This window comes from Haliotis rubra, unplaced genomic scaffold (genome assembly GCF_003918875.1).
Source record: "Haliotis rubra isolate DU_JTF1 unplaced genomic scaffold, ASM391887v1 Scf160, whole genome shotgun sequence".
In the NCBI taxonomy this organism is placed as follows: Eukaryota; Metazoa; Mollusca; class Gastropoda; order Lepetellida; family Haliotidae; genus Haliotis; species Haliotis rubra.
In genome coordinates this window covers 1536538-1555314 of record NW_025765559.1, presented here as the reverse complement: position 1 = coordinate 1555314, position 18777 = coordinate 1536538, and the positions used below count along the sequence as shown (strand labels likewise).

The following is an 18777-nucleotide window of genomic DNA, read 5'->3' as shown; positions in this document are numbered from 1 at the left end:
AGGCGTTTGCTACTGCAACGCGGATAACATGAGTGAGTGAGTGAGTATAGTTTTACGCCGCACTCAGCGATATTCCAGCTATATGGGGGCGGTCTGTAAATAATCGAGTCTGGACCAGACAATCAAGTGATCAACAGCATGAGCATCGATCTGCGCAATTGATGAGTGAGTGAGTTAAGATTTTAAGTCACATCGGCAATATTTCAGCCATATCGTGACTATGAAGAAGTTGCAAATTCACCATAAATACATGTAAATTATAAAAACCTGCCGACGAATGACAGTAAAATCAACTAGAATATCACAGTATCAAGGAATACAACTAACAACTCTCTCTAAAATTGGATTTCACATTAGGACGACACAGTATAAAAATGGGCTATAGATCGCCAACAACTGAAGGTAGATCACCATACCAAGGACCATAGTCTGCGCAATTGGGAACCGATGACATCTGTCAACGAAGTCAACGAGCCTGACCACCCGATCCCGTTAGTTTCCTCTTACGACAAGCATAGTCGCCTTTTGTGGCAAGCATTGGTTGCTGAAGACTTATTCTAACCCGGATCTTCACGAGTCCGGATAACATGAATAGTAATAGGACATATGGTATTTTCAATGTATTAGCCTTCGCCTTCGACATTTCTTTGGTTGGCTTATACAGAATAAAGAAGTTTTACATCAATAAAAATAATCCTCATTCTTCACCTTCGACGTTCTTATGGAACAGATGGCGACGGTACATATTTCTTATGATCACTCCAGAAGAGTTCTTTCGTCCTTGCATACAATCTTACTAGATTTACTATGATATTGTCACCTCAACGATAACACCATTGACCCTTCTTGTCTTTGGTCAGAAAATAGGAAACTAAAACTCGCTACAAACCGAAACATGAGTCGCATTAACCAATTCAGACAATGACCTACTTTTCAGCCGATCCGAATTTTCTCGTGTGAAAGTTTCATGAAAAGAGACACCACAAACAAGTATGGTTACACTGAATTCGAATTCCTTGCTTCATAAGAAAATGGTATTTACAAATTAATCTTAATTTTAAAGTTTAATAAAATCAGATTTCTATATTTTATGTCGAGGTTTAGACCTTAACTAAGACGTCACAGACTGCCCCTGTTTGATTATGTCGTAAAATGATTCACAATTTATCTGGCTCACTGGTTACACCTGGCATGTGTTCTTTGCGCTTATTAAGTGCATTTTGTAACGTACAATGCGATTGATATAATACCAAGGCCGTGAAATACCGCCAAACGTTTCTAGCGGCCGAGCTACTATGTGAATACAAATATATCCATTTCACATAGAGATGAAGATATTATCCACGGATGTGAAAGTAACATCCTCGGAAATGTACAGCAATTGCTTTACATACTATATTGAAAAATTAGGGCAAATATAGGATAAGTACTAGAAGTGTGGAAATAGGGAGAGGAAAATATGAGAGGGGGAAAAGGGTAGATGAGAATGTAGGGGAAAAGACGGGGGAGGGGGCGTTTTGGTGGCTGCGTGTTACGCTGTCAGTGTCGGCATCAATGTTGACCATTTCTTTTTTAGTGTGGTATTGGCAGGGCCGTAAATATATTATTCAATATTATGAATTTGCTGGATATTTTTTATCAAACCTTGTTGCAAATTTGTTTCTTTATGTTTACACGTATAAATATACATTTTCAGAATGTTATACAAATGGTTTAACAGAAGGCTTTGATTGCGGTCTCCAAGTAAGATAATTGATTTTGATATTTCTAATTTCTTTTTGGTTGTTTCTTCGAACTATATTTGAAACTGTCTCATCAGATTTTGAGTTTTCCTGCAATCATAGAAAAGATGTTCAAGTGTTTCTGATTCCTCAGTGCAGAAGAAGCAGTGACTGCTGTCAGATATCCCTATATTATGAAGGAAAGTTTGTGTTGTTAAAATGCGATGAAGAATTTTGTACTGAAAGTCTTTTGTCTTATTATCAACGCAACAGTTGTTGATAATAGAAAAACACTTTGACATAAAAAGTCTGTTGAGATTTACATGTCTAGTTTGGATTCCAATATATTTGTAATTTTGTCTAATGTGGCTCTAACCTTATCACATAATGTTTGGTAGATGAACTTACTGTCTTTTGACGTTATTAGTTTTTTTAACATTTCACTTTTGCTTTCTTTATCAATTATATATGTAAGGTCATTTTTCAACTTGTTTGTAAATTCCTTTGGAAGAGCTTTGATTAATTTAAAATAACGCAAATATGTTCCAGTAAGGTTATATTTTTCTTTGAGCATTTTGAAATCAATTAGGACTCTTGCATCTGTGTAAAGGTCATATATGTTTTCCAGGCCACTGTCATGCCATTTAAAGAAATCTTTAAAGTCATGTAGCTTTGTAGCTGAAAATGACAATTTGCCCAAATTTATTTTTCAATAATTTACTCATACATTGTAATTGTTTTTTTCTGGAAGTTGAAGATTGCTGCTTTTCCAAATGGGCGAAGAATTTCATTCGCAAAAGATTGCCATGGGCCTTCTGATGATAAGAATCGTTTGATCCAAATTATTTTCATATATTTATCAAACATTTCCACGTTCACCATTTTCAGTCAACCGTTTTCGTATTCGTTTATAACCATTGTTCTCTTTATTTTATCCCTTTTACCTGACCATACACATTGATAGAACAGAGAGTTTACCAGTTGGATGAGTTGATTTCAAAATCCTGGACTGGTTATTGTACTAAGTTGCGCAATAGGACGCAACCCAGTCAGCGAGAAACGAGACTGTCGTGTAATCAATGTTTTGACTTGTCGTATCTGGATCTACTGCAAGCGGCCGATAAGCCATTTTTCCGTTATTATGTTGTAAGGGTTTAAGGGCACAGATAGCCCATTCCATCTGCCTTAAATGGATTTGCAGAGTTGCGTCCGAAACCCGTGATCGTGGGTTCGAGTCCCAGTCCGAGTCCAGTCCTGACCATAGTATTCTTGGGCTTCATAAGTGGTGAACTTTGATTGTCCTACGCTTACACGCCGCGATGCTACCAAAATACTGCTATTGGTACTTGTATTGTCTCTGAATAGTACACACGTTGACTATTGAAGGAAGTAATCATCTCACCTGCGCTAGTACGCATTTACCAACTTTCTCTGGATTCAAGCTCGGTCCCACCTGACTGGAAGTCAGCTAATATCGCACCCGTTTTCAAGAAAGGGGATAAATCATTAGCTGCGAACTACAGACCTGATTCATTAACAGCCATATGCTCCAAGCTTGAAGAGCATATCCTCTACAGCTCTATAATATCACACCTAGACTTTCGTGATCTTTTATCTGATACACAGCATGGTTTTAGGAGCCGCCGTTCCTGTGAAACCCAGTTGGTCTAGACCATCCATCAGTTCGTTCAGAGTGTAGACCAAGGGAAGCAGTTGGATATGATACTGCTTGACTTTTCAAAAACCTTCGATAAAGTTCCGCATCAACGGCTGCTTCTTAAGTTACATCACTACGGCATCCGTAACAACATACTGCGATGGATCGAAGACTTCTTGAAGAACAGGAAACAAACAGTTGTTCTCGATGGGATGTCATCCTCTGAAGCTGACGTATTATCTGGTGTACCACAGGGTACGGTCATTGGCCCTCTACTCTTTCTGATCTACATCAACGACTTGCCAAACTCAGTGAACTCCGAAGTACGACTTTTCGCTGACGATTGTATCATATTTAGACAGTCTTCAGACAGTCTCAAACTGCAGAGGGACCTGGATAACCTTCAGACGTGGGAAAGTTCATGGCTTTTAATCCATCCAAATGAGTAACCATGCACATCTCCAAGAAACGGAAGGCATTACGTCACTCTTACGACCTTCACAGATATATCTTAGAAACTGTCGATACCGCCAAATACCTGGGCATCAACACTTCAAGTGACCTTTCATGGAAGATACGTATCCAGAGCACCGCAGCCAAGGCCACCAGTACTGTAGGTTTCCTGAGGCGCAACCTTAGAGCTATACCACCCTAGCCCGTCCTATCATGGAGTAGGCCTCCACAGTTTGGGACCCTTATCAGCAGCTTCATGCAAATACCTTGGAGAGGGTACAGAGGCAAGCAGCTAGATTTGTGTGCAATAACTACACTGCTTATGATCAAGGATGTGTCACCACAATGCTACACCTTGGACGGGAAACCCTTCAACTCAGGAGAGCTAGGGCCAGAGCCACCTTTTTTACAAGGTTATAAATAACATCATCGTTACCGACCTGCATAACTACATTCACGGAGTTGACTCCCGTACAAGAAGATCATCTAATAACAGCATTGCACAAATAAGAGGGAAATCAGAACTGTTCCTACAAAGCTTCCTCCCCAGGACAATCATCATGTGGAACGGCATACCACTAACCATCAGACTGTCACCAACCTTAGTGACGTGTATCCCCTAAGTAGTAGGAGTAATAGCGGTACGAGATCAAGTCCAACAAAAGCCTCTGCAAAGCTTTATTTCACAAATAAAGCTTTTGTCAGGCCCTTAGATCTCACCCGCCATTGTCTACTACTTTTGAGCCCCCAGTTAACTTCCCGGCCACGCGTGACATAATAGTGTCGCTATGACCGCGAATATACCTATAGAAAGATAGAAAGGTTCTAAAAAGTAGTAAAATGTCCCCGGCAGCCACAATTCCCCAAGGGTGAAATCGAAAGATGATAGTGCACTTCTCCCAAGGGGATTTACGTCGACTGCCTTTCTCTCGCCATGAGAGTGCCCCACTCAGCTAAGTCCTTTTCAGCGACCCAACTGAAATGACCCTGATTCCTTACCGAAACACCTCACATCACACAAAGTTGTAAGGAATCTCCACTGAGGCAACGGCGGGATACGAACCCACATGTATAGCTCGCGCAAACTATACATAATGGTCCGCACCACTCAACCGATTGAGCTACCGGGGACTTAGCTGAATAATCTCAGTTTAACGGGTCTATCCTGAGATGTGACATGTCGTGTTGGTCTCAATGAAACAGTTAATGTGATACAGGATACTATTGGGATTACTCAACAGTAAGTGTTAAATATTTTGCTAGCGTGGAAACATTGTGCCGTACGGTATGACTAATAATTCCTCTCTAACGAAAGCTCTCCCTGGCCCATCTCTCAAGTAGTACAAATTCGGCTCGTCGGCTTTGATGTCCACTTTATCTATATTGTAAGTTTTGACTGACCATATCGGATCGGTGGCTCGCTTACGACTATCCCCTTCGTGTTCCCCCAGCTGGTAGAGGTACCTCACCCGGGCTCTATCGGGTATCTGTTTCTCCTTCCAACGCAATGGTGCAGCCGACTCTGCCACTATTGATTTTAGTTTGATAGCGTCTGCTGGTTTCTTGCCGGTGAGACGGGTGATTTCATGGTTGATGGCCGATACCACCTGAGGTAACCGCGCTACCCATTCAGTCGATCGTTTCCCCGGGTTGGCCATCTCTCTCGCATACTGATGTCCGAATAAGCGCTCAGCCAAAGTCCTATTGAATCTCTCGACTATGGCTTGGTTGCGATGGGCTCCGGCCGTGCCACGCCTGACCTTGTTTGTCTAGCAGGTGTGACATGACACCCATGAACTCCCGCCCGGGGTCAACTTGCAGCTCTGTGGGCCACGTCAGCGGGCTGCGTTTGTAGATCCGTTCGAATCCGCGGGCTACCTGGGCCGTGTCTTTTGCGGTCAAGGGTTCGGCTTCCTTGTAGCAACTGGCCACGTCCACGACGGTTAAGGCATACTTGTACTTCTTGTCGTGGGGTAGGAACAGGAGGTTGGCCTGGTGAACGCTATTGGGTGCGGTAATACCGAACTTCATTCAACGCCACGTAGCTTGGTACCGGTAAATAGATCTGCCACAGGGCTTGTTTTTCAAGCCACGCTTTGGCCTCATTCGGGGGTACTCGCGCCATTTTAGCCAGCTTATGTACGGCGCTAGCTCCTTTCCAGTACCCACGCGGGCTGTAGTAAATAAACTCAAACTTTCTCTGGTTCTGTGACATGTCATCCCGACAGGGTATCGTGTTTATATATACACCTATGTTCTTGGTTCAATTTTCTCATGCCCGTATGTGTACGTGTTTATCCCATCAATAGCTATCCAACGCTTAGTGTCCATCGGCGACAGGGACGTCTTGTTTATCGTCAGTCCGTATATCCTATGCCCATCACTTCTAAGCATGTTCATTTTATGTCTAAAGGTACGGGTCTTGAACAGGGCTTCCTTGAATCTGGCGTGTTTGATGTGTTGTTTCACCACGTACTTCTTAACACCCTTCGCCTTTTCGGATCTCACCATTGTCGGACTTCAGGATGGAGTACATCTTAGGCCTCAAACCTATGTACTCAGCTATGGGCGTGCCAGCACACTCGTCCTTCATCTTACCTAGGGCCTTTTTATTTACCGTGCTGTGTATGTCATGGTCCTTGGGGTAGTCGCTGGTGTCGTACAAATCGAGGCGTTTTTTTAAGGCCTCGTTCACGCCCTCGGTTCGAATCTCCATTAGCAGGGAATCCGTGTCAGTGTACAGCACTTCGCACCTGTCGCCGTACTGTTTCTTCCGTTCGTTGTAGTGAAAGTCGTACATCAGGTGTTTGGATAAATCGAGGATGCTCATCCCCACAGAAACAGGCCGGTTGAATTTGATGTGGCTTTTCTTCATGTGTAGGGCAACCAGGTCGTCGGTGAAAATCTTGCTCCGGTTGAATGCCAGGCTGGCTATCAGTCTCCTGAGCTTGTCTTCCTCATTCGACCGAACCAGCTTCATGGTCACGCGTTTCCTCAGGTTCTCCATAGTCTTACCGAACACAGAGTTGTTCATGAGCTTGTAGAGGTTTTTCTCAAAGTCACTGGTGGCCAGCTTTCTCAGGTCCGTGTAGGGCTCCATCCAGGGGCTCTGGTTGAACACGAGCACCCTGTGTATTTTGGTCAGGTATAACGACAGGTAGAGCTGTAGGTTGCGATAGTGAACGATGTACTTGGTCTTATTCATTAAGAAATTTTCAACGTCTGCCACCCGCCGACCTAGAGAGTTATGTTGGTACTCAGACATCCAGTCTGGGTTAACCCTCATACGTTCAGGGGCAAGGGGGTAGCTGTTGTGTGATGTGCCTTGGGGTATTCCAAGTCCACCTCGAGGATATAGCCTTTGCTCGAATCGTCCGCGATGCTCATAACATCGATCTCGTGTGATGCCCATTCGAATCCCCCTGTGGGTAGATACTGGCTCATGGCCCAGCCGTACAGGTTGTTGGCGAGAGGTAGAGAATATGATTGGTTAGCTTGCTCGGGTCGTAGCCCTTCACGTATTGATTATTTGCTTTCGCGTATCGTTTGGTAGCCATGGAAATCCCACCTCGCAAGCCTTTCTCAATGAATAGGTGCATGTTGTAATCGGGGAGCAATTCCAACTTAACTCCGGTCTTTTTCAACAATGCATCCCACGACAGACCTGGGCTGGTGTAGTACCATGCAGGGTCGAGTTGGTACTGCTTAAAACACGTCCTCCTTAACTTCTCAAACACGTCGGCTAACAGCAGTACATCTGTCCTTAAGTACAGGTCGTGGTAGTCACCCAGATTCTTACAGCCCAATTTATTCCATACGTTAATCGCATGTGAGTAATCGTCTTGGGTGATTGTCGAGTCGGTCAGGTTGCTGTAAAATTCTCTGATGGGGGGTAGTCGGGTCTCGGCGAACTTGGCCCAGCCATCCATGTACTCGTAGGGGTACACACCCTTCCTCATCAGCAGGGGTCGAGTCTCGGCGTCGGTGTATCGATCGGTGATGGGGAAGGTATCGTTGTCCTTGACCAGACTGTCGAGTGACGACAGGAGGAACTGAACCGTTTAAGCTGAAGGAGATGTATCTCTCAATGTTGTTGGGGATGCACGTCAGGTTGCCGTCGACTTTCGCGATGGCCTGCATGATCAAGTGAGAGTCATACCCTCTCAAGTTGTGGAAGACCATGGTGATGTTTATTGTCTTGGGGGTGATTCTAAGCTGAGGTTACACACGCTGTGAGCGGCTCCTCTATACCGTGTAGGCATCGTATGCAAAACTGTTTTTTCCCATCGTATTTCGACTGGTCATGCAACAGGCTGCTGAGGCGTTTAATCCACGTGTAGTGATACTTATCACCTCGCTGGGTCATGAATATACTGATCACGCGGCGACCAAACATTGGACTGACCCTGTGCACTATTGTTGTGTTACCTTTGTGGCCTAAGACGTTTATGGCTATATCGTTCTGTTTCTCTATTTTGGTGATCTGAGATATGGGGGTTGGTACATCTATACCATCCCAGTTGAGCCCATCGTCTTGGGGATAGCTAGAAGGCCTGTTCGAATTAGTGTCAGCTGGAAACAAGGCTGACCTGATAGCTAACCTCAGGCAATCGTCTCCTCTATTCTTGACGTTGACCATGGCCTGTTTTGCTTTGTAGTAGGGGGGCAAGTCTATGTACGACCCGCCTCTGAATGGCACGTAGTTAGCTATGTCTAGATGATCATTATCGATTTTATCCACAACCCACCCGGACCCCATGTGTGTGTAGCGTTCTAGGTATTCTCGTATCTGCTGAAAACTGGTATCGATTGACTCGTCTATAGTATCGGTATGAGTCACGACTTCTTGTTTACCTCGGAAGTAAGGCTGAATGTACTCACTGACACCAGTGGGGGTTCCCCCCACGCCCTGCTGTTATATTGAGGCTTGATATTGGCGATGTCTATGTTCCTATCAACATGCATGTGCCAGCCTCTCAAATAGTTACCTACAGCTCGCTCAGTGCGCATGAACTCTAGGTCAATAGCTCTATTCTGTCGTAATAGTTCTACAAGCTGTGGTTTCCTCATAGAGGAAAAACCTATTAACCCCAAATCGCGTGCCTCCTCTTTGAGTTGTATTACAGTGTGGGGCTTTGCTACGGGGCAATGTGATAATAATGTGGCTTACCCGGCGCTCCCCAGGCGGGAATAACTCGTCAACCCTAGCTCTTTTGCTCGGAGTTTTAGTTGTTTTACCGTGGGAGGGGGTTGTATGTTAGGTAATCTCAACAACTGTGGTTTGGTCATTCGAGAGTAACCAATTACACCTCGCTGTCTCGCGATCTGCTTGAGCTCCCGAGTAGTAGACATTGTGCACACACCTAAGTATATCAATCTCTAACTGGGCCACCGGCAAGGGAGGTAACCCCCTAGCAACCTTGATAAAAAATAGAGGCTCTATAAAATCCTTAGTAAATATCTAGATAGACCTTATCGATTATACCCTCGACCCACCCAGAACATGCACAGCATAGTAGGGTGATTTGTATTATTTGCAACGAGTCGTCAACAAGTATATCTATCTCTCCATGCACATCTACTCGTCCACTATCAAAGTAATTCCAAGTGTGCCCAGCCCACGGTACAGCAAACCCTACTTTCACCATGATTGTAAATGAGCACCCCTTATATAGTTCACTAACAATCATGGGTTTGAGGACACTGATATCTATACTTTCCCCCACATCCATCTGCCAGCTTCTCAGGCAACGACTTTCCCTGGGCTCAACTTCCACGAACATTGTTATACCTAGGTGTTCACAGTATCTAATTGGGCCACTACACTGCTATCCTGAGGAGGCGCCTACGTTCTTTTCTGTAGTCTTTTTTCTTATCGTAGATAAGATGATGTCTGACTACGTTTGCTCCGTGAGCTTTGCATAGGCAGCAGTGACCTTTCACCCCGACACCACACACAGAACACATGTAGTTGATACTCTTTATATGAAAACAACAGTACCCCTCAGTCCTGCAGCTCCTACCACAGGCCTCGGTCTTCACCATAAGTATGTATTCGCATTGGTACGGGGCGGGTCTCATCTTTGGTATAGTTATGTGAGAACTTAGTCTTATTGTTTTGCAACCAACGCAGTCGCTGCTAGACCCAGCGCAATAAAGATCAATTCCCGGTCCATTTGCCCTGGGGATGGTGTGTAGTACTGGGCGAGTGTGGGCTTAGGAGGGAGTGGTTCTAGCTGTTTACCGGTTAGTAGGGAGTATTCTCTCGCTGCGTCGTCGACATCATGGAATGTTTTAACGGCATGGTTCTCACGCCTGAGTTGTTCGTTAATGTAATCGATCCTCTGTACACGTTTTCTTCGCACTCAGATTGTGCTGCTTGTAATTTCTCAACAGCCAGGTCGTGGGCGCTTACGCTCAGCTTGTATCTCAGCCGCTGTGACTCCCGTAGTTTCGAGAAGAGGAAATTACTCCCGGAAAATGCCAGGGCGTTTACTAACGCCCCGCCGACCATCATGGCGATCGTAGCCATCCTATATATGATTACATTTACTTCAAAATATTTTCCTGTAGGATCCCTTGTTTTACTAGGATGTCCTTGGTGGCCATCGCCATACCCAGGTTCATTATGAGCATACCCATATCCTGCAGGTTGAAATCTATTTTGATAGTCGGTTGTTTAAGCACCATTTTGGTCAACCGAGCGTACCCTACAGCTAGACTGGCGACCACGGTGGCGTGGTATGCAACGTTGACGAACGTTTTCCCCTCAGACATTATGTATATGATATAAAAATATATATTTATAACATGATATGTGGGTTGACCTCTAATTGTGGGGGTTCCTGGGGAGGGATACCCTCCCTGGGTGGTTGTTTATTATATAACCATGAGATAGTTGCGCCTGCAATTAACAGGAGTGGGGCCCGGCTCCACGTGTTACTCTTAGACCACCTTTTTTTACCGGCAGCTACTCTCTTAGGGTTCTTCTGCCTGGTGACTGTAGGGTTCACCTCCATGGGGGTCTCCCCCAACGTAGGGGTTTGGGGTGGGGTTTCCTCTGAAGGGGTCACCTCCCTGGGGATTTGGGGACTCATTTCTTGGGCAGCATCCATCTTGTATACTATTATTATTATTTTCCCCCTCCTTAAATTGGCAATGCTTTGCTGTGATAATCGCCGCCGTCACCGGGGCTAAAAACATACCATATTTGTGGTACAGCATGCACCTGATAGAGCTCAAGGCGTGTTCAATAAAAGGGTCTTTTTCGAGGTCCTCCCACAGGTAAAGTTGGCGTTGCTGGGGAATGGAAAGGAAGTACGACGCAATACCAGTGTATATCTGGGTCATAGCCAATCCTATAGTCTTTGTCATCTCGGCCCTGAGTCTAGCCTCGTATCTAGCGTACAGCTTATCGATTTCTTCGGCTGACATTTTGTGAATTTTATCGGGAGTGTACTCCCCAAAGTAATGTTTGGCTTTACCACCAACAGCCAACGCTACCAGTCTCTCTCGCTTATCATCGTCCCCTCGCTTATCATCGTCCCCTCGCTTATCCCCCTCCAACAGTTGTTCTAGCAATTCATCACACTCCATCTTATAATGTAATAAGTAAGTTTTAGTTTAAATAATATAATACCCGATGCAGGTGAAACACAACGAAATGAAGGTTAAGTTGCACACGACTAGCACTTCAAAAACAACCATCACCCTATAGAACTGTAACAATTAATTGCTAAGCTCTAAGCTTTGCTTAGCTTTGCTTAGCATTTGCTTAGCTTCGCTTAGCATTTACTTAGCATTGCTAAGCTAAAACACCCTATAGGCCACGGGTTGGTCGGTCTTGAGTACGAGCTTAGCATGTTTAGTTTCAGCGAGCTGTTTCTTCACACGTTCCCTATCATGTTTGCTCATCACATCGTTCTCTCTCAAACACTCCTCGAACGAATCCCTGTCCTTGCAGTGGAATAAGGCCACCCATCGCGTCTGCTCCATGAGGTCTTTGAACATCGAGTGGAACTTCTGCGTTAGCACCCAGACGCTGCCGGCCGGCCGGAGAAGGCCAGGTACGATAGCATGTCTCTCTTTTTTGTTATCTCACGATTAGCGCTGCAGTCGTCCAGTATGAACAGCGTCGACTCCCCTTTAAACTTGTTGTGATAAGCTTTCAACCAGTCCTGCAGACGTGTCCCCGGGTCGACTCTGTGTACGTCCGTGTCCGTCATCACCCAAGGTCTTTCCGTGTACGTTCTATTCATGTGCAGTGTAGGGCACATGACAACGATGTTGTCGAACACATCACGGTAGTACCCCTCCAACATATCCAGCATGAAAACGGTCTTCCCACAGCCCGTCTGCCCGCACACTATGGCGCAGTCTGGGTCGCGGGGCAAATCAATAGATGGTTGCACAAATCTCCCATTCTCTATATTAAGTTGCGCGTCCATAATCACGTACAGATATAATTTCAACTTGCCCGCGGGTTGAGCCTTCTTGGTAATCTGGATTGTTATCCCCTCGCTGCCGTTGTCGATGCGGCGACCGCTACCGTGCAATTTATCATCATCCGTGGATCGCATGTCCAACCACAGCGTGTACTTGGTGGTCAGGTATTCACTGATCTGCACGGAGGATAGGTCAAGGTCTTTGGTTATGTGTGGGTGTTGTTTGATAGCCGGTAGCTTTTTTATCTCATCCAACTGCTGGTATGCCCTCATACCATGACTGAACAGCTGGTTAGGTACGCCCTCGATGGTCACTTCCACCCTTTCAATCTCGGGGTTGAAAAACTTCTCGCTGTCCCTTCGGAACGGCTCGTAATCCTCCACGGGGACGACCAGGATGCCTTTCATCGATCGCGCCGGCACCTTCAGGTTGATATTCCACACAGTGTCGCTCTTATCCCGCACGACCGATCTATGCCGCAGGACCCTATCGTACAGGATGGCCACCTTCCCCGAGTACTGGTTTCGAACCTGCCTGACCAGCTCCAGGCTAGTGACCATGTCGAACTCCAGAGAGATGTTGTCGATGGTGTAACTGGCCTCATCACCATTCGGCGTACGCACTACTTTGATGTAGTCGTTAAACGTGAGCTCGTATTCAAGCCTATCACCCAGCTCGGCCTGGTAAAACGGCACGTGTCCCGTGAGCAACTCGAAGTCGAGCGGCATGCAGAACCTGTTCCCGTACGCTTGGGCGATGGCCTTTTCACCGTCCAAGATCTTGTCTAGCTGGTCTGCCGTGAAGCCGTACCCCACGCGGAACCGAGTCGATTTGCTGATACCTTGGTACACGTCATTGACGCATTCTCCATCGCTTTTCCACAGGTCCCCGTAGCAGTGAAAGACATCGCTGTCGTCGGTGCTCAACACCTCGTTACCGCTGATCTTGATGGTGGTTTTCTTGATGATGGCTCGACCTACGTTCCACACTAGCTCGCGTTTGTCGTTGTCGGAGGTCAACGTGAGGTTGAACGTCAGTCGAACCATGCCTGGTACGATGAGGTCATTCTCACCCAGGTTTGGAAATCTAACCAGCAGCGTTTGGTTCTGGGCTATCTTGCTGGGATTGTTGGTGATGGTCACCGACTGGCGCACGGCTCTGACGCCTAGAGGCTCTCTTGATCTTCCGAAAGGATCTAGTTTCCTGCCATACATTGTTATTTAGATAAAATATAAAAGTTTAATATACAGTGGACTCTGTCAATACTGGCCTCTCTTAACACCGGCACTCTGTCTACATCGGCACAAAGTTTCAGTCCCGGCAGAAATGCACGTTATTATCATTTAGAAACTTCTGTAAACATCGGCATCTGTCTATTCAGGATATCGGCATTGTTTTTCAGTCCCAACGAACAAGTTGTTATGAAAACGAATCTGTAAAAAACCGGCACATGAAAGAGGGCGTAACCCTTTGATGAGATTAGGTCCAAATGATGTAACAACACAATTCGCTGTGACTCCCGAGATTATTCAGAAACGGGAAGTGTTAATCAGCATCTTGTTAATCAGTGAGTGGTATGTAACACTTACCTTAGAGTAATTAATACATGTAGTGGGCAGTTTGACTGTAAAAACAAGCAAGTGTTTACATGTTGTTGGTTCGAGGGTATTGACTCCCGAGATTATTCAGAAACGGGAAGTGTTAATCAGTGTCTTGTTAATCAGTGAGTGGTACGGACCACTTACATAGAGTAATTAATGCATGTAGTGGGCAGTTTGACTGTAAAAACAAGCAAGTGTTTACATGTTGTTGGTTCGAGGGTATTGACTCCCAAGATTATTCAGAAACGGGAAATGTCAATCAGTGTCTTGTTAATCAGTGAGTGGTACGTGTCACTTACATGGGCAGTTTGACTGTAAAAACCAGCAAGAGTTTAGTTGATTCGAGGGTACATGTATTTAAGGTAAAATCGTATAATGTCAGTCGTGTAATAGCCAGCATCGCCAAAATGTCTCGGCCGGCAAAACGAGCACGATGTGAGTTGACCCTTCAACAAAAAGTGCAGCTGATAGAAGATTTTGATAAAACGCCTCGACCTACACAGAAAGCATTAGCATCAACATACGGAATCGGCAGACAGACTGTGTCTGATATTTTGAAGAGACGGGATCATTACATTAAGAAGTTGGAAATTAACATGAATGATCAAGCTAAGCGTGTGTTGGAGAACAGCAAATTTGACAAGATCAACACCATGACACATGAATGGTTTATGGCAGCTCGAAGTAAAAGCCTGCCGATTTCTGGACCTATTCTTAAAGAAAAAGCTGTTCAGTTTGCTCAAAATTTAGACATTAATGACTTTAAGGCATCAGATGGCTGGTTAACATCATGGAAAACACGATACAGCATAAAACAATTCAAAGTCAGTGGCGAGAGTGCCAGTGTGAATGCAGATGATGTAGCAACATTTAAGTCCCGCCTTCCAGATTTGACTGACGGCTATTCTGCAGGCGACATCTTCAATTGTGACCAGACAGGTCTCTTTTTCCGAGCTCTCCCGACAAAACTCTTGCTTCCAAATTACATGCAGCAAAAGGTGGGAAAGTGTCGAAAGAACGATTAACTGTGTTGCTGTGCTGTAGTTCCACTGGTGAAAAACTCAAATCACTGGTAATAGGGAAGGCCCAGACGCCCAGATGTTTCAAGAATGTCAGTGTTGACGGATTGCCTGTTTTTTGGCGAGCCAATCACAGAGCTTGGATGACATCAGCCTTGTATCGTGATTGGTTGGAGCAGCTTAATCGGCAAATGCGGAGACAAAGAAGAAATATTTTATTATTCATGGACAACGCCCCTTCCCACAACCATGGCCTTAGTCTGAGCAACGTGAAACTTTGCTACCTTCCTGCAAACACCACGTCAGTTCTGCAACCCCTAGATCAAGGTGTAATCCGCGCATTTAAGGCACGTTACCGTCGATATCTTTTGAGATCACTTGTCTCTAGAATGGACACATGTTCCAGCACGGATGAGCTTTGCAAAGCAATCACGGTGTTAGATGCAGTGTACTGGATCGCGAGGGCTTGGAACGAGACAACACCCCTGACCATTCGCAAGTGTTTTGCTTCATGTGGATTTGGTGTGTGTGAAACTGTTTGCAGTGACGATGAAGAGGACGACAACATTCCTCTAGGTACATTAGTGGCCACGATAAACAAGGAAACTACAAGCTGTGCAAGCGATGAATATGTCGAGTGTGATGACGATTTGCCTACTGAAAACCCAGACTTGAGTGAATTTGAAACAGATCTGCTATCTCAAGTAAAACACACTGAGAACAAGTGTACTGAAGATGAAGACGAAAATGACGTCGAAGATGAAGACGAAAATGTGTTTCCTAAACTGACTTTAAATGAAGTTCTAAGAATGTGCACCCAGATCAAACATTTCGCCTCCAGTCAGGCAACACGACTTCTGTATCATGTGCAGAACTTGGAAAGTGCAGCTGAGGACATTGCACTCGAGGCATCGGCACACAAAATACAAAGTAAAATCAGTGACTTTTTCACAAGGTAAGCAAAATATATCTTGTTTTTATTTGAATGAATAAACATGAATGTGCATTCAGACACTGCCTTGTTTCTTATTCAGACATGTTGTTAATGTTAAAGTGACAGTACGACCTTGAACTTCCTGTGTGCGCCGGCGTCATAAGCGAACTTGCAACCACCCTAAACCGGCACTCTGTCAAAACCGGCATTTTTATTTGGTCCCGAGTGATGCCGGTATTGACAGAGTACACTGTAGATAATGGCTGACGAAACCGAAATGGATGATTTTGGCACTGATGCACCCGTTGAGGTGGATTCCGGTGATGACACCTCAGTCATGGGCGGCACCTTGAGCGACGAACTTTTAAAAACAACCGTCAACGATTATTACACGGAGTTAACACGTGATAAAAATTACACCAAGCTGTGGGGAATAGTGTATTCTAAGTTTACCATCGATGACAAGGGCACGCTGCGATTGAAAGCTCATCCGGAGATCGATCTCGTGAATAAGCACACGAGAAAACCGCTCGCTTTGTCTCCTCTCACTGGTCGCCATGGTACTGACTTGATCCGGCCTAAGCTTCCCCCCAAGGTCGTCCAAGATCTGCAAGCATTCGATGAGCACATCGCTCGCAAGAAAGTAAAACTCGCAGAAACGGATGACGAGGATATGAAGCGCCGTATCGAAAAACGGCTGCGTGACTTGCAAGATGAGAGACGGACTCGGTTGGAATCCGCTTCCTCGAACCGGGTACAGCCTCGCTCCCAGATCAGCCGCATGCGGGAAACCATCGATTGAGTCATTAATGAGGACACCAAGTTGGCCAACAGGTTCCGAATCCTCTTCCGAGAGCAAGGGATTACTATCGCCAGCATTCTGACTGCATTGGGCTTCATCATATCAACCCTGGTGGTGTCATTGACGCCTGCCGGCGGCAGTGGTACACCAACACCAGCACCAACACCAACACCAACACCAACACCAACACCCACTGGTGGCGTCAGAGACTGGATAAATAAACACCTGAAATCCCTCAGGGAAGCCCTGGCTAAACTGGCTGGTAAGGCCGCCGAAGCCCTGCCCAGCATCCTGGGTAGCATCGTCTCATGGCTGCTCAGCCCGCTGGCTAAAACTGCCACGTGGCTCGGTCAAAACATGTGGGCAGCCATCGTCCCCGTGGTGGGGCTGGTGTACGTAGCGGCTAAGGAATTTTTAACCAAATGAGTCCCAAACCGACCGCGACCCCACCAACCACCAGCGCTGTTTTACGATCGATGTGTTGCTGATTGGATTGTGGGGGTTGGGGTTGTGGGGGTGTTGGTTGAACCCTGGGCTCCGGGGGTGGTACGACTATACCCATCGCACCAGTATGTGTGGGTGGTGGGACGTGGGGGGTGTTAACATCGGGGTTGACGCCCAACTTTTGGCCCACCTAGGCTATGACTATTTCGTTGTTGTAACCCACCACTTTTTTTACTCTCACTTGCATATCGCTCGGAGCCATGTACAATCCAACGTCGAAGACGTAGTCCACTTTCGACCGGGCGTATTCCAACACGTCTTGGTAGCGTTTGATGGCACTCAGGAGATCAACTGGAGCATTGATAGCATCCTCAACGTTAACAACGAACTGTTTCTGAGCGTCGTAAGCAACCGAGGAAGTTGGAACGCATTTGCGTCTGCGCACCCAACAGCGCCCACACGTACGTTCGAATCGAGTCGTTCAATCTGGTGACACCGGCACCAGTAAACCCTTTCGACGTGTCCAGCATGAACATTTTCCACCCGTCCGCGGTTGACTGCTCCACTTTCTGGACGGAGAAAGCAACACCACCTTTAAAGTTCATACGATCATCTCGCCATTCATTACTCGACAAAGCAAAGTCCTGGCGTAGTACATCTCGTTTCAGTAAATCATCACTGACTTCTTTCATGGGTCTCCCCCCATTATATGGAATACCCAACCCGTGGTTCGGCCCCGGCAAACACCAATCCGTCTTCGGGTTTAGTTCGAATTTGTTGCATAATACGTTCGTAGGCCCGTCTATCGTACTGGTTGTTTACTGCATCCCACGCCTTGCCAAGTTGGAGCGGGGCGCTGATCTCTTTGAGGATACACCTGACCTGGTAGTACACGTGAAACGTGAACACAGACTGACTCAGCGGGCCACGCCGAGTGTCGGTCAATGCCACACCACACCCCGTTGTAGCGTACCACACGGCCAAGTTGAGTTGATTCTGCCAGAACTGCATTGGGTTGTTGAACCAAGCATAGACTGCCTTGACGTTAGTCACTGAAAGCTTATACCGGTGGAACACATCTATAAACTGGGCACTGAAATACATCCCAGCAGCGTCGACCACAATCTTCATGTGTGGGAAATCTATGTCCAGTTTAGGGTAAAACACTCCCGGGGAGTACATTTTTAAAGTATTATATAATGAGTATATATACTCTAACATGTACATAACACTTCTAGGAATAACGAGCGGTGAGGGTGTTCAGCTGATGCACGCGATCGATAACACGTCGGGTCAACTCGAAGTTGCACTCTGCGATATCACCTACCTACCGCGATGGACTAATGTCAATGTCAACAACAACAAGCTGTTCGTCAGTGGCACCCGCAACCAGATAACTGACGACTACTACAGCATGTGCTCGCTAAGCGATGAGGTCTTCAAACCATTGGAAGCCGAACTCAAGATGAACGACTCAAACGGCACAGTGGTGTTAATCAACAACGGAAGAAACCCCTTGAGGCTCGGCCGACCATTGGCGAGGACACTCGGTTTGCCGCATGATGAGATAAAACCAACAACTACCGTCACGGGCACGAAGTTACCCGACCTAGTACCGTACCGAGAGCTGTGCATTCATCTCGGCCAGCTGAGCACAACGGACAACATTCAAGGGGGTCACCCTTCCAGGATATTGAGAGC

At 46.0% G+C, this 18777-nt stretch overlaps 1 protein-coding gene across 1 annotated transcript; it reads left to right on the top strand.

The window, feature by feature from the left end:
* Positions 1 to 14284: 14284 nt before the first annotated feature.
* Positions 14285 to 14902, top strand: LOC124271434 (jerky protein homolog). Its single transcript, XM_046706587.1, has one exon. It carries the CDS (start codon positions 14285 to 14287, stop codon positions 14900 to 14902), a length of 618 nt encoding a protein of 205 aa, XP_046562543.1.
* Positions 14903 to 18777: the final 3875 nt, after the last annotated feature.

Bases quoted from the DNA above. Each gene is read 5' to 3' on its own strand.
- LOC124271434 (XM_046706587.1), top strand. From the start codon at position 14,285: ATGTCTCGGCCGGCAAAACGAGCACGATGTGAGTTGACCCTTCAACAA.